The sequence below is a fragment of the Mus musculus genome, chromosome 4 (genome assembly GCF_000001635.26).
Source record: "Mus musculus strain C57BL/6J chromosome 4, GRCm38.p6 C57BL/6J".
Classification (NCBI taxonomy): Eukaryota; Metazoa; Chordata; class Mammalia; order Rodentia; family Muridae; genus Mus; species Mus musculus.
In genome coordinates, this window is record NC_000070.6 from 100,959,944 (window position 1) to 100,978,727 (window position 18,784).

An 18,784-nucleotide genomic window follows, 5' to 3' on the forward strand; every position below is an offset into this window, starting at 1 on the left:
GCCATAGCACTGGCCTGGACTCGTTCTGTTCCCAAGCATACCAATATCCTAATTCCCTGAAACTTCTACCAGCATCCTCAGGTGCCAGATGCAGATAGCAAGGCTCTGCTTTGCTGGCCTGCCAAGTGGGTTAGCCTTTGTCTCCAGCAAACCCTGGAAGCATGCTAGTTTCACTGTTGAATGTTGGTAGACCAGTTTAGAAACTCCACCTTACCTTTCTGAGAGCCACCTGGCCTTTAGTGTGTGGCCAACACAGCTCTCTACCTCTGTGGTATGGGGTCACTACACCTATTAATATGTGGCTTTTCTTCAGTGCATCTTTTCCCTTGGGGCCTCGGCCCCAGTCCTTGGGTGTTGTCATCCCTCATGGCTGAGAGACAAAGTTTGCTGCATCCTGTAGCCCATTCCACTTAGTAGCTCTGTGTACCCCACGCACCCCTCACTGGTTTAGAGATAACGGTCATCAGTTTGCTATGCTAAGGATTAATATGGAGAATCCCCCCCAAATGCAAGTTCTAGCTACTGTCCACAGATTCTCACTCAGACCCTCTTAGGAAGGACCGAGAAATCTGTTATTCTGGAGTGATTCTGGGCCTATTGCCTTATGAACCCTCAGGGAGTGCAGGTCCATCATCCAGCCACCTCAGGCACTGAACATCCACCATCAGTAGGCTGATGGCAAGGCTCTTCATCTCCTTAGGTCTCAATTTTTTGTTTTCCCAGACAACATCTCGTTATATAGCCAAGGCTAGCCTCAAACTTGAGGTCCTGCTTCAGCCTCTTTAATGCTGAGATTGCAGGTGTGTGCCAGCTTGAGACTTCTGTTTTAGCAGGAGACATGGCTCATGGTCAACAGTGAATGTGGTTTGTTTGTTTGTTTGTTTGTTTTCAAGACAGGGTTTCTCTGTGTAGCCCTGGCTGTCCTGGAACTCACTCTGTAGGCCAGACTGTTCTCAAACTCAGAAATCTTCTTGCCTCTGCCTCCCAAGTGCCGAGATTAAAGTTATGCACCACCACTGCCCAGTGTGATTGTGGTTCTTACAAAGGACCTGAGTTCTGATCCAGCACCAATATTAGGTAGCTCACCACCACCTGTGACTCTAGCTCCAAAGGATCTGACACTTTCTTTTGGCTTATGCACACGGGTACCTACAAATGCATATATGAATAAACAAAGTAAGCTAAAATTTTTAAGTTAACATAGAGCCTGGTGGCTAAGAGATCCTGGGGAGGGGGTGGCCAATGATGATGTTTTCAGTCACATACACCATAGCTGCCATGGAAGGGCATCTCTGCCATCTGGGGTTGGTCTCCTTCAACAACCTTCACAGCACACATCCTTCTGAGACACATGGCTTCTACTGGGTATCAGTGGCTACTCAGCCTCCTGCTGTGTTCTTCCTCTGTGGGCAGAGGGTGTCCTCGCTCCTGGTCCCTTCACTTTTCCACAAGGGTGAGCTTCACATGCATAAGGCGTCTTACTGTGTGCATTGTGTTCTGAGCATAGGAGCTAGCCAGCCAGGATGGATGAGGACAGCCTCTTTTTCTTAGCACTTACATTCAGGGACATTTCAGGTTGCCCAGGGCTCTTTCTGCTTCCGTCTCTCATGAGTGAGGAGGCAGGTAATTAAAATTCCCCAAGCCTCTGTGGGGTTCACAAGCCTGAGCTTCCCCGTCTTCACCAAGCTCTCACTGGGCAGAAGGGCAAGTGAATTAAACGCAGGAGAGGAGGGCGAAAACCCACAGGAAGTAATTGCTTCTTGTGTGTGTCAGGCGCTGAGTAAAAGCCCCTGGTATCAGCTGTCTGTGCACCAATCCTTCCATCAGAGTCGTGGATACATTTTCTGTACCCCTGGCAATTCCACACGTTAAGACATCTGGTAACCTCCATTCACCCATCCTTATCTCTTCTCAGTTTTGTCTTACCAGACACATCCTGACACTGCTAATTCATCTCTGACTGCCATTCACTGCAACAGCAGATGCTTGCCCTCGGGTCTCCCAGGAGCTCAGATAGTGAAGCAGGGCCACCTTGAGATGTTTAAAGACCGTGTGTGTGTGTGTGTGTGTGTGTGTGTGTGTGTGTGTGTGTGAGAGAGAGAGAGAGAGAGAGAGAGAGAGAGAGAGAGAGAGAGAGAGAGAGAATGTATACATGTGTCTTTCTGTGTATCCATTTTCTTTACCCTGGTCTTCCCAAGGTTTTTCATATCAGATAGATGAAAGTTTGAAAAAGCTCGATTTTCTGAGGGATTTAGATGAAGTAGACACAGTGGTCAGAGTTTTTGGGGAAAAAAAAAAGTTTACAACTCTGAGAAAGGTTAGTCACCAAGCTCTCAGGGAAAGCTGGGAACTTTGAAGACATTTTAGAAGTTGTGGTATGGAAGTCTCTGGGTCCACGTGGTGGTGCATGCCTTTCATCCTAACACTGTAGAGGCAGAGGCAGGTAAATCTTTGTGAGCTGGAGACCAGACTGGTCTACAAATTCAGTCCTTGAGTCCAGGATAGCCAGGGCTTGTTACACAGAGAAACTGCCTTGAGGGGAAAAAGAAAATCTCTGGAAGGTGTTGGGTCTTGATGGAGTAACTAGACAGCTTACCTAGGGTTGATGTTGATGGGCAAGCCTGCCATTTGGAAAGAAAGCTGGAATACTCTGATGTCTCTGTGTCTATCTCTCACCATCTCTCAGTTCACTTCATAACACTTGACTTTTGGCATTTGAGAGCACACAGCAGGAAGATTCTGAGAGAGGTGGTTTCTAACATGCCTATCTTGGTGGATTTACAATCCAGTGTGTTTATTAGTCTGCCATGGAGCATCCAAAAAATGACAGTGTCAATGAGCTAACCCTCCATCCCACACTACTCTGCCGAGCTTAGCAAATGTTGTCACTGGTTAACATTTTGAGAGCCAAGCAATGTTGAGAAAAGGAAATATATCTATTGCCTGAATCCCTTCATCATTTTACCTCTGTGAGTGTCTGTTGAGATGAGGTCAGAACTCAGTCATGTCTTTTACTCTAAAACAGACCCCTCGCCCATCTTAGTTCTTGTCAAGCAATGACTGATCGTCTGATTCTCAAATGATGTATCCCAAGAATTTTATTTTTTTCCTTCAGCATTGAAGAAGTGTCATGAAATTCGATTTTTATCTGGATATAATGTCTTAAAACAGAAGTAAGCGGGCCACAGTGGCACATCTCTCTAACCCTAGCACTCAGGAGGCAGAGGCAGAGACCTCTCTGAGTTGGAAGCCAGGATTTCCTGCATGGCAAACTTTACCCCAGCCAGAGTTACACAGTAAAGACCCTGTCTCATTCCTTTCATTAAAAAGAAGGAATTATGATAGATGATACATTAAATTTAGCAAAATAGAAACGAACTCTTGATGTTAAAAAGAGTCTTGCTTCACAGGGGAAAAGCTAACAGCATATATGTCTGGTGATCTTTGACATCTTCAGGTTCTTTAAGGGCTGAATAGCTCATAGTTTGCTGTTGTAATCTTCAAGTCAACATCTTTTGGAAGTGCAATGGTAGTCTCACTAACAACTGAAAGCACTTGAACTTGTTTACAGTGCTGTACCCATGTGAGATCAGTTACTAATCCTTTTGACCATATGCCAACAATAGCAAACTTTAAAAAAAAAAGGTTTATTAAATTTATTTTTGCGCTATGGAGTACAGATGTTGTAGAACAATACATCCCACTCTGCTTAAATCTTTTTACAAAGTTTTCAATACCCTGTAAATATAAAAAATACACATTAAATAAATCAAATTTAGTATTATCCTAACAATATCAAGCATAAAGACATTTGTAATTAAAATGAGCTTGAAGACGAGGGTTTAGAAGCCTTGCTAAATGCAGACCATAATTCTTTCATTTGGTTTCCTGGGTTTTTGGCCAGTGGTTTTACGGGCGAAGACGTAAGGAACGAAATGGTAGAGTTCTTTAAAACTCTCCAAAGTTCATCCACTCCTTTAAATTAGATGCAGACCCGTTAACTCTTACTTTTGCTTTCAGATATTAAGCGCAGCAAAGAATCTAAATCTTGCAATTAAATGTCTAGGAAGAGCGCATCCTTCTCCATGTGGTTTTCATCAGAGCCTTTGAAGAATCCCTTTGTGCTTTTGACTGTTTGAAGCAATTCCGTACTTTGGCTTACAGTGGGAACTGCTATCATCCTGGGTCTCTCTCATCCCTGTAAAGACCCCTTGGATGCTGCAAGTCTTCATCTTTTTGTTCTGAGTTTTTGTTCAGTTTTGTTTTTGGTTTTGTTTGTTTAAGACAGGGCTCACTATATAGCTCTGGCTGAACTCACTAAGTAGACCAGACTGCCCACTCCCCACCCCCGACCCCTGAGTGCTGGGATTAAAGGCGTGCACCAGCCCTCTCAGTCCAAGACCTCATTTGTATCCATGGTGGATCTAAATGGTCAACTGCTACCTGGAGATAACCGAGCTTCTTCCTTGTTTTTGATCGCAGATGGGGTCACTGGTTTGAAAGAGTTGGCGTTCCTCAGGGATCTGGCTGAACAGAACTCTGGGAAGTATGGAATCCCAGACCGGACAGCCTTGCCTGTGATCAAAGGCAGCATGATGGTGCTGAACCAGCTGAGCAACCTGGAGACCACAGTCGGCAGGTTCTACACTAACCTTCCCAACCGGATGATTGATGAGGCTGTCTTCAGCCTCCCCTTCTCTGATGAGATGGGAGATGGTAAGTTAGATTGAATGTCCTTCTATGTGCAAGAGGTACAGGGCACTACAAGACAGAGAAAAGCATGCCGTTTTTATGTTTTAAGATGTACTTAGAGCCCATAGATTGCAGCATGGTTAGAGATTGGAGAGATTGCCTTGTGTCGGCTTCGGGAAGACACGTCTGTATCCATGAAGGCACCAGGACTTTCCCTGCCTACAGTGGAGGCAGGAGAGTCTGGTGCTCAGCTGGCTTCTTAGAGCCATAGACTCCCCACTCCACACCTTTCTCCCTGTGGAGTTTCCTCGTCTGCCTTTCCCTTTCCAGTTATCCTGTTGTCTCCTGTGCCATGTGAAAGAAGTATAATCTGTATATTTTGAAAAATTGTGACCGGGCAGTGTTGGTACATACCGTTAATCCCAGCACTTGGGAGGCAGAGGCAGAGGCAGAGGCAGGGAGATTTCTGAGTTTGAGACCAGCCTGGATTACAGAGTGAGTTCCAAAATAGCCAGGGCTACAGAGAGGAAACCCTGTCTCGGAAAAAAGAAAAAAAGAAAAAGAAAAAAAAAAAAAGAAAGAAAGAAAAATTGCTTTCAAAACAGGAGTATGAGACAATAGGTTCCTGAGACAGTTGGTCAACAAAAACCTACAATAGTCACTGTCTGGCCCTTCACACTCCAGCATGGGAACTGGCCTCTGGGGCTAGAAATGCATTTCTATGGAAATTTGATTTTCCTTCGGCTACTTAGGGTTCTCTGTGATCATTACTTGTAGTTTTCTAACTTTGCCCCTCTCTATCTTGGGGTGTTTGAAAAGTTGATGAGTTATCACGGCCATTTCTTTCTTTCTTCCTTTCTTTTTTTGTTTTTGTTTTTGTTTTTGTTTTTGTTTTTTGAGACAGGGTTTCTCTGTATAGCCCTGGCTGTCCTGGGACTCACTCTGTAGACCAGGCTGTCCTGAAACTCGGAAATCCGCCTGCCTCTGCCTCCCCAGTGCTGGGATTAAAGGCGTGCGCCACCACAGCCCGGCTATAGCCATTTCTTTTATGAATCCCTATTTTAGTCCAGCATCCCCTAGAAATCAGTAAAGTTGGTTCTTTTGCTCCGAGTCCTGTGAGCATCATCGAGGGATCTTATGCTGGGTGTCACATGTCTAATCCAGTACAGCAGGAATGCAACTCAGATTGTTTTTAGACTCCTTATCTAGAGTGCATTGGCGTACACCTGAATCTCGTTGCTTTACCAGATATATTCAGCACTGCAACATCTTCTGTTGATTCTAAGTAGCATGGCTTACATAGGAAAGTAGGGGGAATCACCCATACTTAAATTAACTACAATATTTGACTGGCCAAAGGACCCTCTTCACTTCCTTTGTCCCACTTTTATGCAGTTGGCAAGGGCAGTGCTTAGGATCTGGACCACAGAACCCTTTTTCCAGCAGAACCTGCGACCAGTGTTAGTAATCCTCATGATTCACAAGAGCCCAGCTCCAACCTTGGTCCAGCGCTCCTGTGCCGTTCTTTGATTCTATTTTTAACCCATAGGTTTGATAATGACTGTGAGTAAACCCTGTTACTTTGGAAACCTCCTCCTGGGAATCGTAGGCGTGGACGTGAATCTGGCTTACATCCTTGAAGATGTGACATATTACCAAGACTCTTTAGCTTCCTATACTTTCCTCATAGATGACAAAGGTAATTGACAAAGAGTTAATCATGAGAAATAATACTTTCATTTGCAACTCAAAGAAAACAGCCTGTAGATATTCTTGTATTAATAAATGAAATGGAATAAGCAGAGTTCTCAAAGAACTTACATCGCCAGGACCGAGTGGCAGTGGAAATGGATCCTAGAGATGGCCAAGTGAATTCACAAACCATGAGGTCATGCTAGGCTGGGTTGTGAGATTGTTGGTTTTTAGAACATCAAGAAGTTAGTTAGACTTGGGGGGAGGTTTTGATGGCTTTTTGTTAGTATTCTTATCTCTATATTTCCTGGCAGGAAGGTTTATATATAGCAGATTAGAACATTCAATAAGATGAAAACCAAAAAGACAAATACCCCCTAAATAGCCTCAATTAGACAAATGTTCGGTAATCTAAGACCTCTTTCAACGCTTCAGGAGTTTTATGATAACTCACATAAAACAGGGTGAGTTTTATTGGACTACTAAGGTATGCACATGGCTTCTAAACGCTGGCAGCCATCCCAGATGGTCCCCAGTTCTAACCAGTGATGGGCACGCTTGTTAGAACCAACACCTTCCTACGTCGTCCTTATAACGTGTCTTGTTCTGTGATTTCAGGGTATACTCTTATGCATCCGTCTCTCACCAGGCCATACTTACTGTCAGAGCCTCCCCTTCATACTGACATCATACATTATGAAAACATCCCCAAGTTTGAATTGGTTCGGCAAAATATCCTAAGGTAAGAGTTGGTGAGGGGTGCAGTATTTCATGTTTTCTAAGAAGGAGACCCATTGAAGGGTACGTGTGTTTGCCACAGGGTGTAAGGCAAGTATAGAGATTATCTTGTTACCAATGGTTTTCTGAGTAGTTTTTTTATACTCGTAGGAGCCAAGGTGAAGGCTCAGTGGGTGAAGGTGCTTGCCATGCAGGTTTGGCAATCCAGAAACCACATAAAGGTGGAACAAAAGAATGGACTCCTCAGTAATCCTCTAAACTACACACTTGCACCATGGCAACCCCCAGCCCTCACACACATATGTATGTACACACATGTTGCTAACACATATGCAACAATAATAAAGAAAGTTAGATTAGAAAACAGGACTTTAAAGAAGAGCAGCCAGAATCTAAGATGTAACAGGGAAAGTCTCTCAAACTTGTTTAAAGGCAATGTCCCATCAATCAAATTTCACACTTACATTGAGTTGAATTGTAAAATAAAGTATGTGCTAGCTTATTTCTAGAAAGTCTGATGTTTAGCCCAAACTGAAATGTATTAGCAAAATAAACAGGTAAGATGAGGACCAGTGACGAGCTTATCAGCATAGTGTCCAACAGCACTTTTTGCAGCACTCTCTCTTAAAATACAAACAGATTGGATGTTTTCCAACTGTGATATGTTATTTTGGCAGACGGTAACCTATGGAGAAATGAGTCTCTGCACCCATTGGTTGGAAATTAATAAGTGAGCGATTTGAAACAAGTCAGTCTCTGGAAAGAATTAGCACTGGGGGCAGGGTAGAGGCGGAGGACGGCTTTTAATGCAGGGCTGACATAATGCTTTTACAAAATTGAAAAATCTCACATCGCGTCTTTCAAAAGTGATGAGTTTCAGCGCTGTTCAGGAGCAGGCGGTACCCATTGGCTCCCGGCTTCTTCCTCGCCTATAATTGAGTGCTTAATTCTCTCTCTTGCCCAAGGCATTGAGTTCTCTTTTTCCACACAGCCTCCCTCTCGGCAGCCAGATTATCACTGTCCCTGTGAACTCGTCCCTGTCTTGGCACATCAACAAGTTGAGGGAGACTGGGAAGGAGGCCTACAACGTGAGCTACGCCTGGAAGATGGTGAGTGATCAGAAGTCCTGTGGGTCTGACGGGCGACGAAGTCCAGCTCAGTGTTCTTCTCACAGGCACAGTGGAGAATGCGGGCCAGCCAATGTGACTAACTAGATTTAGAGAGATGGAGAAAGAAGACATTCCACAGATGGTTTATATTTTTTTTCCCTTTCTTGTTTAGAAAACCGGTAATTGTTCATGACAAAGAGATCAAATCATATGAAAGGATATGAAAGGAAAAAAATAAGATTCTCCCCTTCCCACCCTTGACCCATTTCCCATCATAACCACTTCAGTCCGGTTTTCAGGATTTCTTTCCTGCACAAACAAGTGTCTGTGTGTACACATACATGAGGTTCATTACTGACTATATGAATTTATGTAGCTAGAACAAAGCTCTTTAAGTGATTTTTTTTTTATTACAGTTACTTATTTGTATGTGTGTGGACACACGGAGGCCAAAGGACAACCTGTGATAGTTGGTTCTCTACTTCCCACCAGGACAGACTTATGGCATCACAGTTGGCAGAACTGAGCCACCTGCAGACCTTTTTTGTTTTGTTTTGTTTTGTTTTTTCTTAAGATTTATTTGTTTATGTATATGAGTACACTGTAGCTGTCTATAGACATACCAGAAGAGGGCATCAGATCTCATTACAGATATAGATCATTCTCTATAGTTTGTTTGGTCTTGTTTTTTAATTGTTTTTATTTTTAAATTTAAACTTAGTAGCAAATCAGGGTTTAAAAAGAAGATATAAGTCTGGAGAGATGGCTCAGGGGTTAAGAGCACTGACTGTTCTTCCAGAGGTCCCGAGTTCAATTCCCAGCAACCACATGGTGGCTCACAACCATCTGTAATGAGGATCTGATGTCCTCTTCTGGTGTGTCTGAAGACGGTGACAATGTACTCATATATGAAATAAATAGATAATTCTTTTAAAAAGAAAAATAAGAAGATATAAATACATAAATGCCTTCTGTGATGACTCAAGGAAATGAGGCCTTAGATTAGAGATTGGAGTATGTCCTTGGCACAGACAGATTGACAGTGGAGCCATGGCTAGGGTATGATCAGGTGCTGTCTCCTACCAGCCCCAGTCACACTGGGGCTGAGAGTCATAAACAGATGACAGCACTCTCTTTTATCAACATGGCGAAGCAATGTTACTGGGTGATCCAAGGTTCTACAAGCAGTAGAAGCAACGATGTTCTTGTTTAGTCCCAAATTTTAATTACTGAACTTAACAATGCAGAGGTGCTTGCCATTCTCACCAACCTCCATGATCTGCGTCAGTCACTTTCCCTGGCTGCTCAATGCAGGCACAGGGGAGGGTAGGCAGAGGTGTGTGGCTGATGCCAACATCGACATACTGCGGTTAGTATAAGTAGAAACATCTACGTTAAAATATGATGAAAGCTATGGTATAGTGAATCCCTAAACTGTAGCTGAGCTCTTCCTTGCAATACTGCAGTTGACTGTCTGATACACGTTCGTGTGGCCGACAGCCTCAGTAGGCTACTTCACCCCAATGGCACCAGGGACCATGAACCCTACATTATATTGTGACATCTCTGTGGCATCAGAATAGCCTTTGTTGGTATAAATCAGTGGTTGGTTTATGACTCTCGGGAAGACATTTCCTCCCTGAATTTTGTTCAAACACCTATTTCTAAGACAAAGTGGATCTGAAAGTACACAGAGTTTAAATACTCTGGACTGAGCTGTAGCACCTGCCTATCACGAACAGAAATGATGACCCAGGTAGACTGGGCAAGAGTACCGTGTGCTTCCTGTGAGTTTAAACAAGTGAGAGTGTTCATCTCCAGCCTGGGGAAGAGACACTGTATGTAGGGAACAAAATAAGTATGCTGGGTTCTTTAATGACTGCTCCTGAGCCCTTCTCTTAATGAGGATTCACAATTGGTTGAAAATCAGGAGCTAAAGGGATCTGCAACCCTATAGGTGGAACAATATTATGAACTAACCAGTACCCCAGAGCTCTTTTCTCTAGCTGCATATGTATCAGAAGATGGCCTAGTTGGCCATCACTGGAAAGAGAGGCCCATTGGACTTGCAAACTTTATATGCCCCAGTACAGGGGAACGCCAGGGCCAAAAAGTGGGAGTGGGTGGGTAGGGGAGTGGGGGGGACGGTATGGGGGACTTTTGGGATAGCATTGGAAATGTAAATGAGGAAAATACCTAATAAAAAATATTTAAAAAAAAAAGAAAGAAAAAAGAAAATAGTCAACTCCCAGAACACTTCTATAAAACCAATAATGCTTGTTTTTTCTCCTAGGGCCATAGGGACTCTAGTCAAGCACTTTATCACTGAGCTATAGCCCAGTTCCTCTTGTGCATTTAAAGCCAGAGTAGAAATTAACACTTCACTCTACTGGTATTGTCACACACACACACATGCACACATGCAGACACACATGTACAGGCACATCTACATGTCCATTAACCCATCTAAGCCTGACAAACCAGGGTCACAGTTGTCAATAGACTCCTTTTCCCTTTATTCATTGGCTGTAGGATGTGTTACACACAAGTGCCCTGACAAGAGAAAGGAAAACAGACAACCTTCTGTAAAGCCTTACAGCCTCTATACATTACCATCTTCCCAGTGAGAAAACAGACATCAGAAAACAAATACTATATGTAATCTTCTGCATTAGGAATCCATTGCTTATTTGTTTGTTTTTACAGGTACAGGACACTTCCTTCATTCTGTGTATTGTGGTGATACAACCGGAAATACCCGTCAAACAATTGAAAAACCTCAACACTGTACCGAGCAGCAAGCTCCTGTACCACCGACTGGATCTTCTGGGCCAACCCAGTGCTTGCCTCCACTTCAAGCAGCTGGCAACACTAGGTGACGCTCAGGGGCTCCCCCACTTCCTTCATTATCTTGCTCATTCAGATCATAAGAATTCATTCCAAACATCTGTTTGAATCCCGCTCCCTGCCTGCCCCCCCCTCCCCGCCCCCAACCCAATACTAAACGTTTGCAGTTCTAGAAATTGCAAAGCAGCCAGGTATGATGGCTCACGCCCACAGTGCTGGTAGTAATTAGCCTGGAACTGGCAAATCAGTGTGGGCTGAAGGCCAGGGTGGACTGTATATTAAGTTTCCAGACATCCTGGACTGTTGAGTGAGGACCTATCTCAAGAACCAAAATTAATAACAACAACAAAATATACTCCCCAATGCAATAGCTCACTAGAGCTTTCGGCCCTATCTAGTGCTAAGTTTGCACCCATCGTCAATGTTTCTTCCCACCCCACCCTATCTCACCCTACCCCCACATGAACCTGGCTCTGTTTCCCACCCTTCTACTCTCAACTTGAGCTTTTAGATTCCACCTCAGTGAGAGAGCATGTTATATTTTTCCTTCTCTGCCTGGATTATTTCATTTAACACAACTATCTCCAGTTTTATACAGTATTTCACTAATCTATGGCCACATAGTATTACATTGTATTTCTGTATCACATTTTCTGCATTTTTAGTTGATGGACACTTAGGATGTTTTCATTGGGGTTATCATCTATAACACCACATTGAACATGGGGGTACCAAATGTATGATCTAACATTCCTTTAGATAACAGAGTGGAAATGCTGAACAACATGATAGCTCTAGTTTACAGTTCTAGAGGAGCCTCTATAGTGTCTTCCATATTGGCTTATTGTACTAACTTACTTACCTGCTGACCAATGGTATACAGTGCTTCCCTTCTGTCCACATCTTCATCAAAAGCATTATCTTTAGTCTTTGGATAAGAACCATTCTGTCTGGGGGCAGGTGATTCTGCACTGTAGGTGTGATTTGTAGTCCCTCTTGTTTAGAGATAATAAGTGGTCTATAGATTCCCATTGACCAAGCTGATACTTAAGTCATACACACTTGGTTGGCTGTACTGATGCGTGCCAGGTACAGAGGAGGCCTTTATAGCCTGTGTAGTCAATACACTATACGATGGCCACTGTTTAGATAAATAGCTAGCTTTTTCCTTGCTGAAAATAGTTATACTTCAAAAAAATTAATGATCACTACACAGCAAGCAAACGGAGTAGAGGGACAGAGGTTAGAAGGAGGTCAAGGGCAGAGTCTCTATTTTCCAGGTTCCAAATGTGAATAGTGGAATTCCATTTCCTCCTCATTCGTTTCTACAAAGTTCTTCCCGGATACAAGACCAAAACTCCAGGCCAGGCTAAGTGATCTCTTCTGGGGCACACTTCAAACATGCCAACAATTTAGACAAAGCCTGTGATGTTGTCAAAGAAGGCTGCATCTTATATTTCTTTCTTTGTTTGTTTCAATTTGGGCTCTGAGGTTTCTATGTCTGTTTTATATGAAAAAAGACTTTTTTTTTTTTTAACATTTTAGTGAAATGGTTTACAGAAAAGCTAATGTAAGAGTTTTAAGTTCTGATCCAATAAACTGTGCCCTACTGCTAACAGAAGAGGTACTGCCCTGAGATTGGGGACAGAGGGCAAGTTCGAGCCCCTGGTGAGAAAGAAGCAACAGCCCACCTATTTAAATTACATTTGCAGATTTCCTCATAGCTACACTGTCCAATATGTTAATTATTGGCTTGATTTGGTGTTTTTTTTTTTTGTTTTTTGTTTTTTTGGGTTTTTTTTTTTTTTTGTCCACCATATAAAAGTTAACCAGGTTACATGATAACATCATCTGTGAGACCTATCAAAAGGAATGATAGTGCTTTATGACACATTTTAAAATACAATAAGACTTAGCATGGTGTGGTGAGTGCTTTTAGTCAATCAGGAAGCAGAAGCAAGCAAATCTGTGTAGCTAGCCTGGTCTACATAGAGAGTTCCAGGAGGGTTCCAGGCTAGCCCAGGGTTGTACAGTGAGACCAGTTTTATAAATAAATAAATAAATAGTATGGTAAAGTTGAACAACAACAAAAATCTTTTTTTTTTTTTCCATTTTTCGAGACAGAGCTTCTCTGTATAGCCCTAGCTGTCCTGGAACTCACTTTGTAGACCAGGCTGGCCTTGAACTCAGAAATCCACCTGCCTCTGCCTCCCGAGTGCACCACCACGCCCGGCAACAACAAAAATCTTAAATAGAAATTTTAGTTTCACACTATGATTCATTGCAAGGATTTTGTCTCAAATAGAAAACTAGTTTCCATGTTAGAGGTAGTACTTAGAGATGTGCGCAAGGGCTGCCCTAGTCTAAGCTTTGTTTACGCCACGTTTGCCTGCCACCTGTGATGATAATTTTTTAATTTTTTTTTTTGCATTGATACCAGCATTTCATCTCTCTTCTTCCTGAATCACAGTACCGATGTGAATTCTAATAGGTGTCGCTGATGCTTGCTCCTCTGAAGGCACTGGTAATGCATTGGTAAAGCCCCAATCGGCGTGGCTGTGGAGAATCCCCGGTGTTCTTTCCCTCGCTTTGCCAATGTTTGCCCAACATCTCATGACCAGGAAATGGCGGACCCCAGCTTTTGTCTACTCTGGCTCCATGATTGTGCTGAACCCTCTTTCTCAGCAAATACACAGCTTGCCTGGCTAAGACGCTCACGACGCCTGCGTCCAGCATTTGTGCCTCTTTGGGCCCACCCCCACCCCGTTTCACTCCTAGGACCACAAGCTCCCTGAAGGGAGAGAATGTAGCTTTTTTTTTCCCTTCCCTTCTTCTTTGCTCCCATTGTCAAGCTCTTTGTGTCCTTGTGGAAGGCACTAAGCCACCGTAGCAGACATGTTGGCAGAGCCTAAGTGATGGCTTTTGTTTGGGCCCCAGATGAAGCCTCTGTGTTCTGAGACCTGCTTTGTTGGGGTCTCTTTCAGAAAGTCCAACCGTCATGCTGTCTGCCGGCAGCTTTTCCTCCCCCTATGAGCACCTCAGCCAGCCAGAGACCAAACGCATGGTGGAGCATTACACGGCCTATCTCAGTGACAACACGCGCCTCATTGCTAACCCGGGGCTCAAAGTACGTACTGGCACAGGCTACATCTCTGGGGCCCCTTTCCACCAGTCTGGGGGGTGGGGGTGGTGCTGGCAATGGCACTTTGAAGTATCCAACCCTGCTTGCATCTGGACCTCTGTAGTCAGGAGGCAAAAAGGCAGAGTGTGTGCCCTGGGGGAGAGTAGTCAGCTGTGACCTTTTTGATGGATTAAGAAGCCCAGTAGGCCACGGGAAGAGTCTACTTCAAGTCTCATATGCACTGGGGGTTTCCAAGTAGGGGGTGTGATAAAGAGACCAGAGAAAATTTCCTACTCCATTGTTCCCATGGTAAAGAAGTATTCTGCTGTCTCTTGAGATAAATATGATATTCAAGCACCAAAAAGGGGAGAGGGCTCTGTGTGTCTAATGATTCACCGTAGGAATTTTCAGGCCGGCTGGATGAACAGCTCAGGAGTCACACCTCCCCTAACTGTATCCCGTGAACCTTTGTTGCCATCAAGTTTGGCTGCATCCACCTGCTGGGAAGGTTTTGAAGAAGTACTTGGGCTTGGCTTCCCTGCGAGAGAACCTTGGGGAGCCCCGCCAGCGGCCTACTCTCTTTTCATGTGCGCTTTTTTAAAGGGGCCCCCCGCCATGTCTTCCTTTGTTTCTTAGTTCTCTGTCAGAAATGAAGTAATGGCGACCAGCCACGTCACAGATGAATGGATGACACAAATGGAAATGAGCAGCCTGAACACGTACATTGTCCGCCGTTACATAGCAACACCCAATGGCGTCCTCAGAATTTATCCTGGTTCCCTTATGGACAAAGCATTTGATCCCACTAGGAGACAGTGGTGAGTCTGAGGGGCTTCAGTTCCTGATTCCTCCTAAGCCCAGAGAGTCATGATAAGCACATACAGTAATGGGCAGTCATGGGAGATGACACTTTCAAGGGGGTAAAATTATTTCAATATTATTTTTCTAATATTAGATTTGTGGGCTATGTTTTGACTGCCGTGCCTTTACCTCACTATTGAAATTTTGAGGCCTAACTGCTTTACATTTGTCTATTTTGACTCCTTCCTTGATTCCACCTTATGACTAGAGAGTCATCTTGAACTAAAATACTTGGTCTTACTCCGTGAATTATGGCATCAAATTACACAGCTCATATATGACCTATGGGAAATGAACACATTAAATTCAGGAGTATTCTTTTACTTCTGGGCTTTGTTTTCACCCCAAAGCATTATAGCAGGGAAGCAACATAAGCCAACAACAGAACTGCTTATTCTGTGTTGGGTAACAGCCGACTCACTCAGGGGTCAGCTCTTCATGCCTGCTCCTCACCTGTGCTAAGCCTGGATGGTTTCTTTAGGTTGGTTTATTTCTCTTCCTTTTCTATATTACCTTCTTAATCATCTGAACTTCAGATCTCACTAAGAGCTCAGAGTCCGGTATGCATTAGAACAGAAAGCCTCATTTTCTCAACTCTTTACGTTGTTGCTATCATCAGGCATAAACATGAGAATCTTGGTGAGTCTGCAGCTCAGTGGCAGAGCACTTGCCTAGCGTGGGTAAGCCATGAGTTCAAACCCCAGCTCCTCAAAAAGAAGTAAGGAACTAGAGAGATCCTTAGTAGTTAATAGCCATCCTTTGCAGAGGACCCAGGTTCAATTCCCAGTCCCACCCACATTGTGGCTCCCAACCATCTATAAATCCACTTCCAGGGGATCTAACATCTGACCTCTGCAGGCACCAGGTTTGCACATGGTGCACATGTATACAAGCAGGCAAAACACTCATGCATAAAATCTTTTTTTTTTTAAGATTTATTTACTTATTTTATGTATGTAAGCACACTGTAGCTGTACAGATGGTTGTGAGCCTTCATGTGGTTGTTTGGAATTGAATTTCTAGGACCTCTGCTCGCTCCAGTCAACCCTGCTCACTCAGGTCAGCCCTGCATTAGATCTCATTGTGGATGATTGTGAGCCACCATGTGGCTGCTGGGATTTGAACTCAGGACCTTCAGAAGAGCAGTCTGTGCTCTTACCTGCTGAGCCATCTCGCTAGCCCATAAAATCTTTTTTTAATTTAAGGAAGATTTATTTTGATTTTTTACATGATGACAACATTGTTTATAATGAGTATTTTAGAGCTACCAACTTGCTGCTCCTTCAAACTTACAGAGTAGTTTATACCCCAAAGCTCATGATTTTTCTTGGGTCTCTGTTAGGTATCTTCATGCAGTAGCCAATCCAGGGCTGATTTCCTTGACGGGCCCTTACCTGGATGTTGGAGGAGCTGGCTATGTCGTGACAATCAGCCACACAATTCACTCATCCAGGTAATTATTTTGATTAATTTTTAGTCACTTAAGATCTTCTAAATTTTATTAATTTATTTAATATGTATTCATGTGTGTGCATGCATGCATAGGACACACATGGAGGTCAGGATAGCTTGCAGAAAACTACTGGTTCCTGTGTGCCATTCAAGTGCCAGGGATCAGGCTAGCCCACTGAACCGTTCAAGTGCTAGGTATTTGGTCATCAGGTTAGCCCACTGAGCCATCTCACCAGTCCTTTCCAGTCACCTTTCAAATCCATAAAGAGTTTTGATCCCACATGGAAAGCAGGGTGTATGTGGCAGCCCATAATAGTAATCCCAGCACTCAAGAGGTGAAGACAGGGATTCCCTGGAGCAGGTTGTCTAGCTACACTAACCAAATGTCCAGTGGGAGACCTTGCTTCAGTAAATCAAGTGGAGAGTGATGGAGGAAGACCGCTGTTATCACCCCTAGACCTCCATGCAGAGTGCTTAGGTGCCCCTGCACACATGCCGCACACATACATGTGAAGAAAAGAAAAGAAATGCCGGCTGGAACATGGCTGCTTCTATTGCTAGAATTGCTTCGTTTTCCAACAAAGGAACCTTTTTTTTTTTTTTTTTTTTCAACAAGGAACAATGTCCCAAGGCATCAGACTATTTGTGTCTGACTCTTTAAAATTATATCAGTTGTTTGCTTTGGTTTTCCGTTTTGTGTTTTTGAAAGTATCTCTTAAAAATAAGAGCTTCTTGAAAACTGATGCGGCCAGACACTGGTTCAAGTCAGTCCCACTGGACGTATACTAGACTGTGTTGTTTCCTACAACTCAAACCTTCAGTTCGGATGCTGCAGACATCGGGGAAAGTTTGGATGGGAAGGTGCATTGCTTTAATCCCTCTATTATACAAATAGCTATTTTCTCAAAGCAACCAAGAAAGACCACATCTTACTGATCACCTGGCATGACGCCTTCACGTTTAGAGGAAGCAGATTTTCTTGTTTTTTTCAGTGGTGCTCATTATTTATCAAATGACTGATGCTAGTTAGGATTCTTCTGACATAAGTTCATTGAGACAATAATTGGAAAGCAGAGTGGGAGGGAATTCTAGCATCGGGCCCCTGACTCTATGGAAAGCCACGCCTGCTGCCAGCCAAATGTGATTCTAGGGCCATGGTGTCTGCTTGACTCTTAGCTTCTCCCATAACACAAATTTCATCCATAAGCAAGCAGCCCTCCTATGGACGGAGTGCATCCTTCAGTGTTTCTGTTACCGCCACCTTGTGGGTGCGCTTGTGTCTGAAGAGTGAGACCCATCGCCCCCTCCATAAGGTCTGATCAGTGGAGGAAAAGCAAAACAACTGCCTCCTCCCAAGACAGAGTCCATCTCTTTGAGGACAGTAAAGGGCTCCAAGGTGGCCTTTCAAAGGTGTCTCATCAGACCTCCTCACAGTAGCTCTTTGTCAAGAGCACTTAGCCGGTCTTGTGTGCTTTCAGTGCGTGGGTCAACGCCAGTGTGTGAGTGTATGTGTGTAAGCATTTTTGTTACGGATTAGAGAAGGACAAGAGTTTTGATGTGCTTTGGTGGCCGAGTCTTTATGGTGTCAGTTCCAGTGAAACATGATGGGAACACAGTGACTTTCCAAATGAGGACAACATCAGAGCTCCTCTCTGGTTACCTTCCTGTTTTACCTGTGAGTTCACCAACAGCAAAAATCCACTATTTCCATCCCAGACTCCAAGTCACTATGAATATAGATTTCCCCCCCAAAAAGGCATATGCTTTGTTCCTGCTCAAAAGGTAGCCCACGGAGAGCCCATTGGGCGAGTATTTTGCTTAGCTGGGTGCAATTTTTCTATTTAGAGCTGTGACTTTTTCTTTTTATCACAGTCTAGATCCAAGTCAGTGGCCTCTTTCATTGCTCATCCAAAGCCCCTGTGGCTTGCACTGATAGATAGGCTCAGCAAAGGTGCTCTCCTCATTGATTGATTGATAGATAGATAGATAGAGAGATAGAGAGATAGATAGAGATAGATATAGATATAGAGAGATATAGAGATAAATATAGATGTAAATGTACTGATTATGATTTATGTGACTATAAATAATCCCTCTTGCTTCTGTTTCCTCACTAGGCTAGAGGGGTATTATAGCCTATCTCAAATAGTTATCTTAATGATTACATTAAACAATACATAAAGCTCATAGGACAGTGCCTTGAACGTGGGAAGTGGGTCGACTGATAGATAAATAAATAGCGGGCAATGTTCAGGCATTGACCTTGTGACTT

At 43.6% G+C, this 18,784-nt stretch overlaps 1 protein-coding gene across 1 annotated transcript in view; it reads left to right on the forward strand.

The window, feature by feature from the left end:
- Cachd1 (cache domain containing 1) overlaps window positions 1-18,784 on the forward strand; it is a 227,071-nt gene that overhangs the window by 183,265 nt on the left and 25,022 nt on the right. Inside the window, exons 9-16 of the mRNA NM_198037.1 lie at window positions 4,483-4,716; window positions 6,242-6,391; window positions 7,003-7,126; window positions 8,114-8,231; window positions 10,938-11,106; window positions 14,063-14,205; window positions 14,836-15,017; window positions 16,403-16,513. Of these exons, the coding sequence (NP_932154.1) occupies window positions 4,483-4,716; window positions 6,242-6,391; window positions 7,003-7,126; window positions 8,114-8,231; window positions 10,938-11,106; window positions 14,063-14,205; window positions 14,836-15,017; window positions 16,403-16,513 (1,231 nt within the window). The remainder of the gene's footprint in view (window positions 1-4,482; window positions 4,717-6,241; window positions 6,392-7,002; window positions 7,127-8,113; window positions 8,232-10,937; window positions 11,107-14,062; window positions 14,206-14,835; window positions 15,018-16,402; window positions 16,514-18,784) is intronic.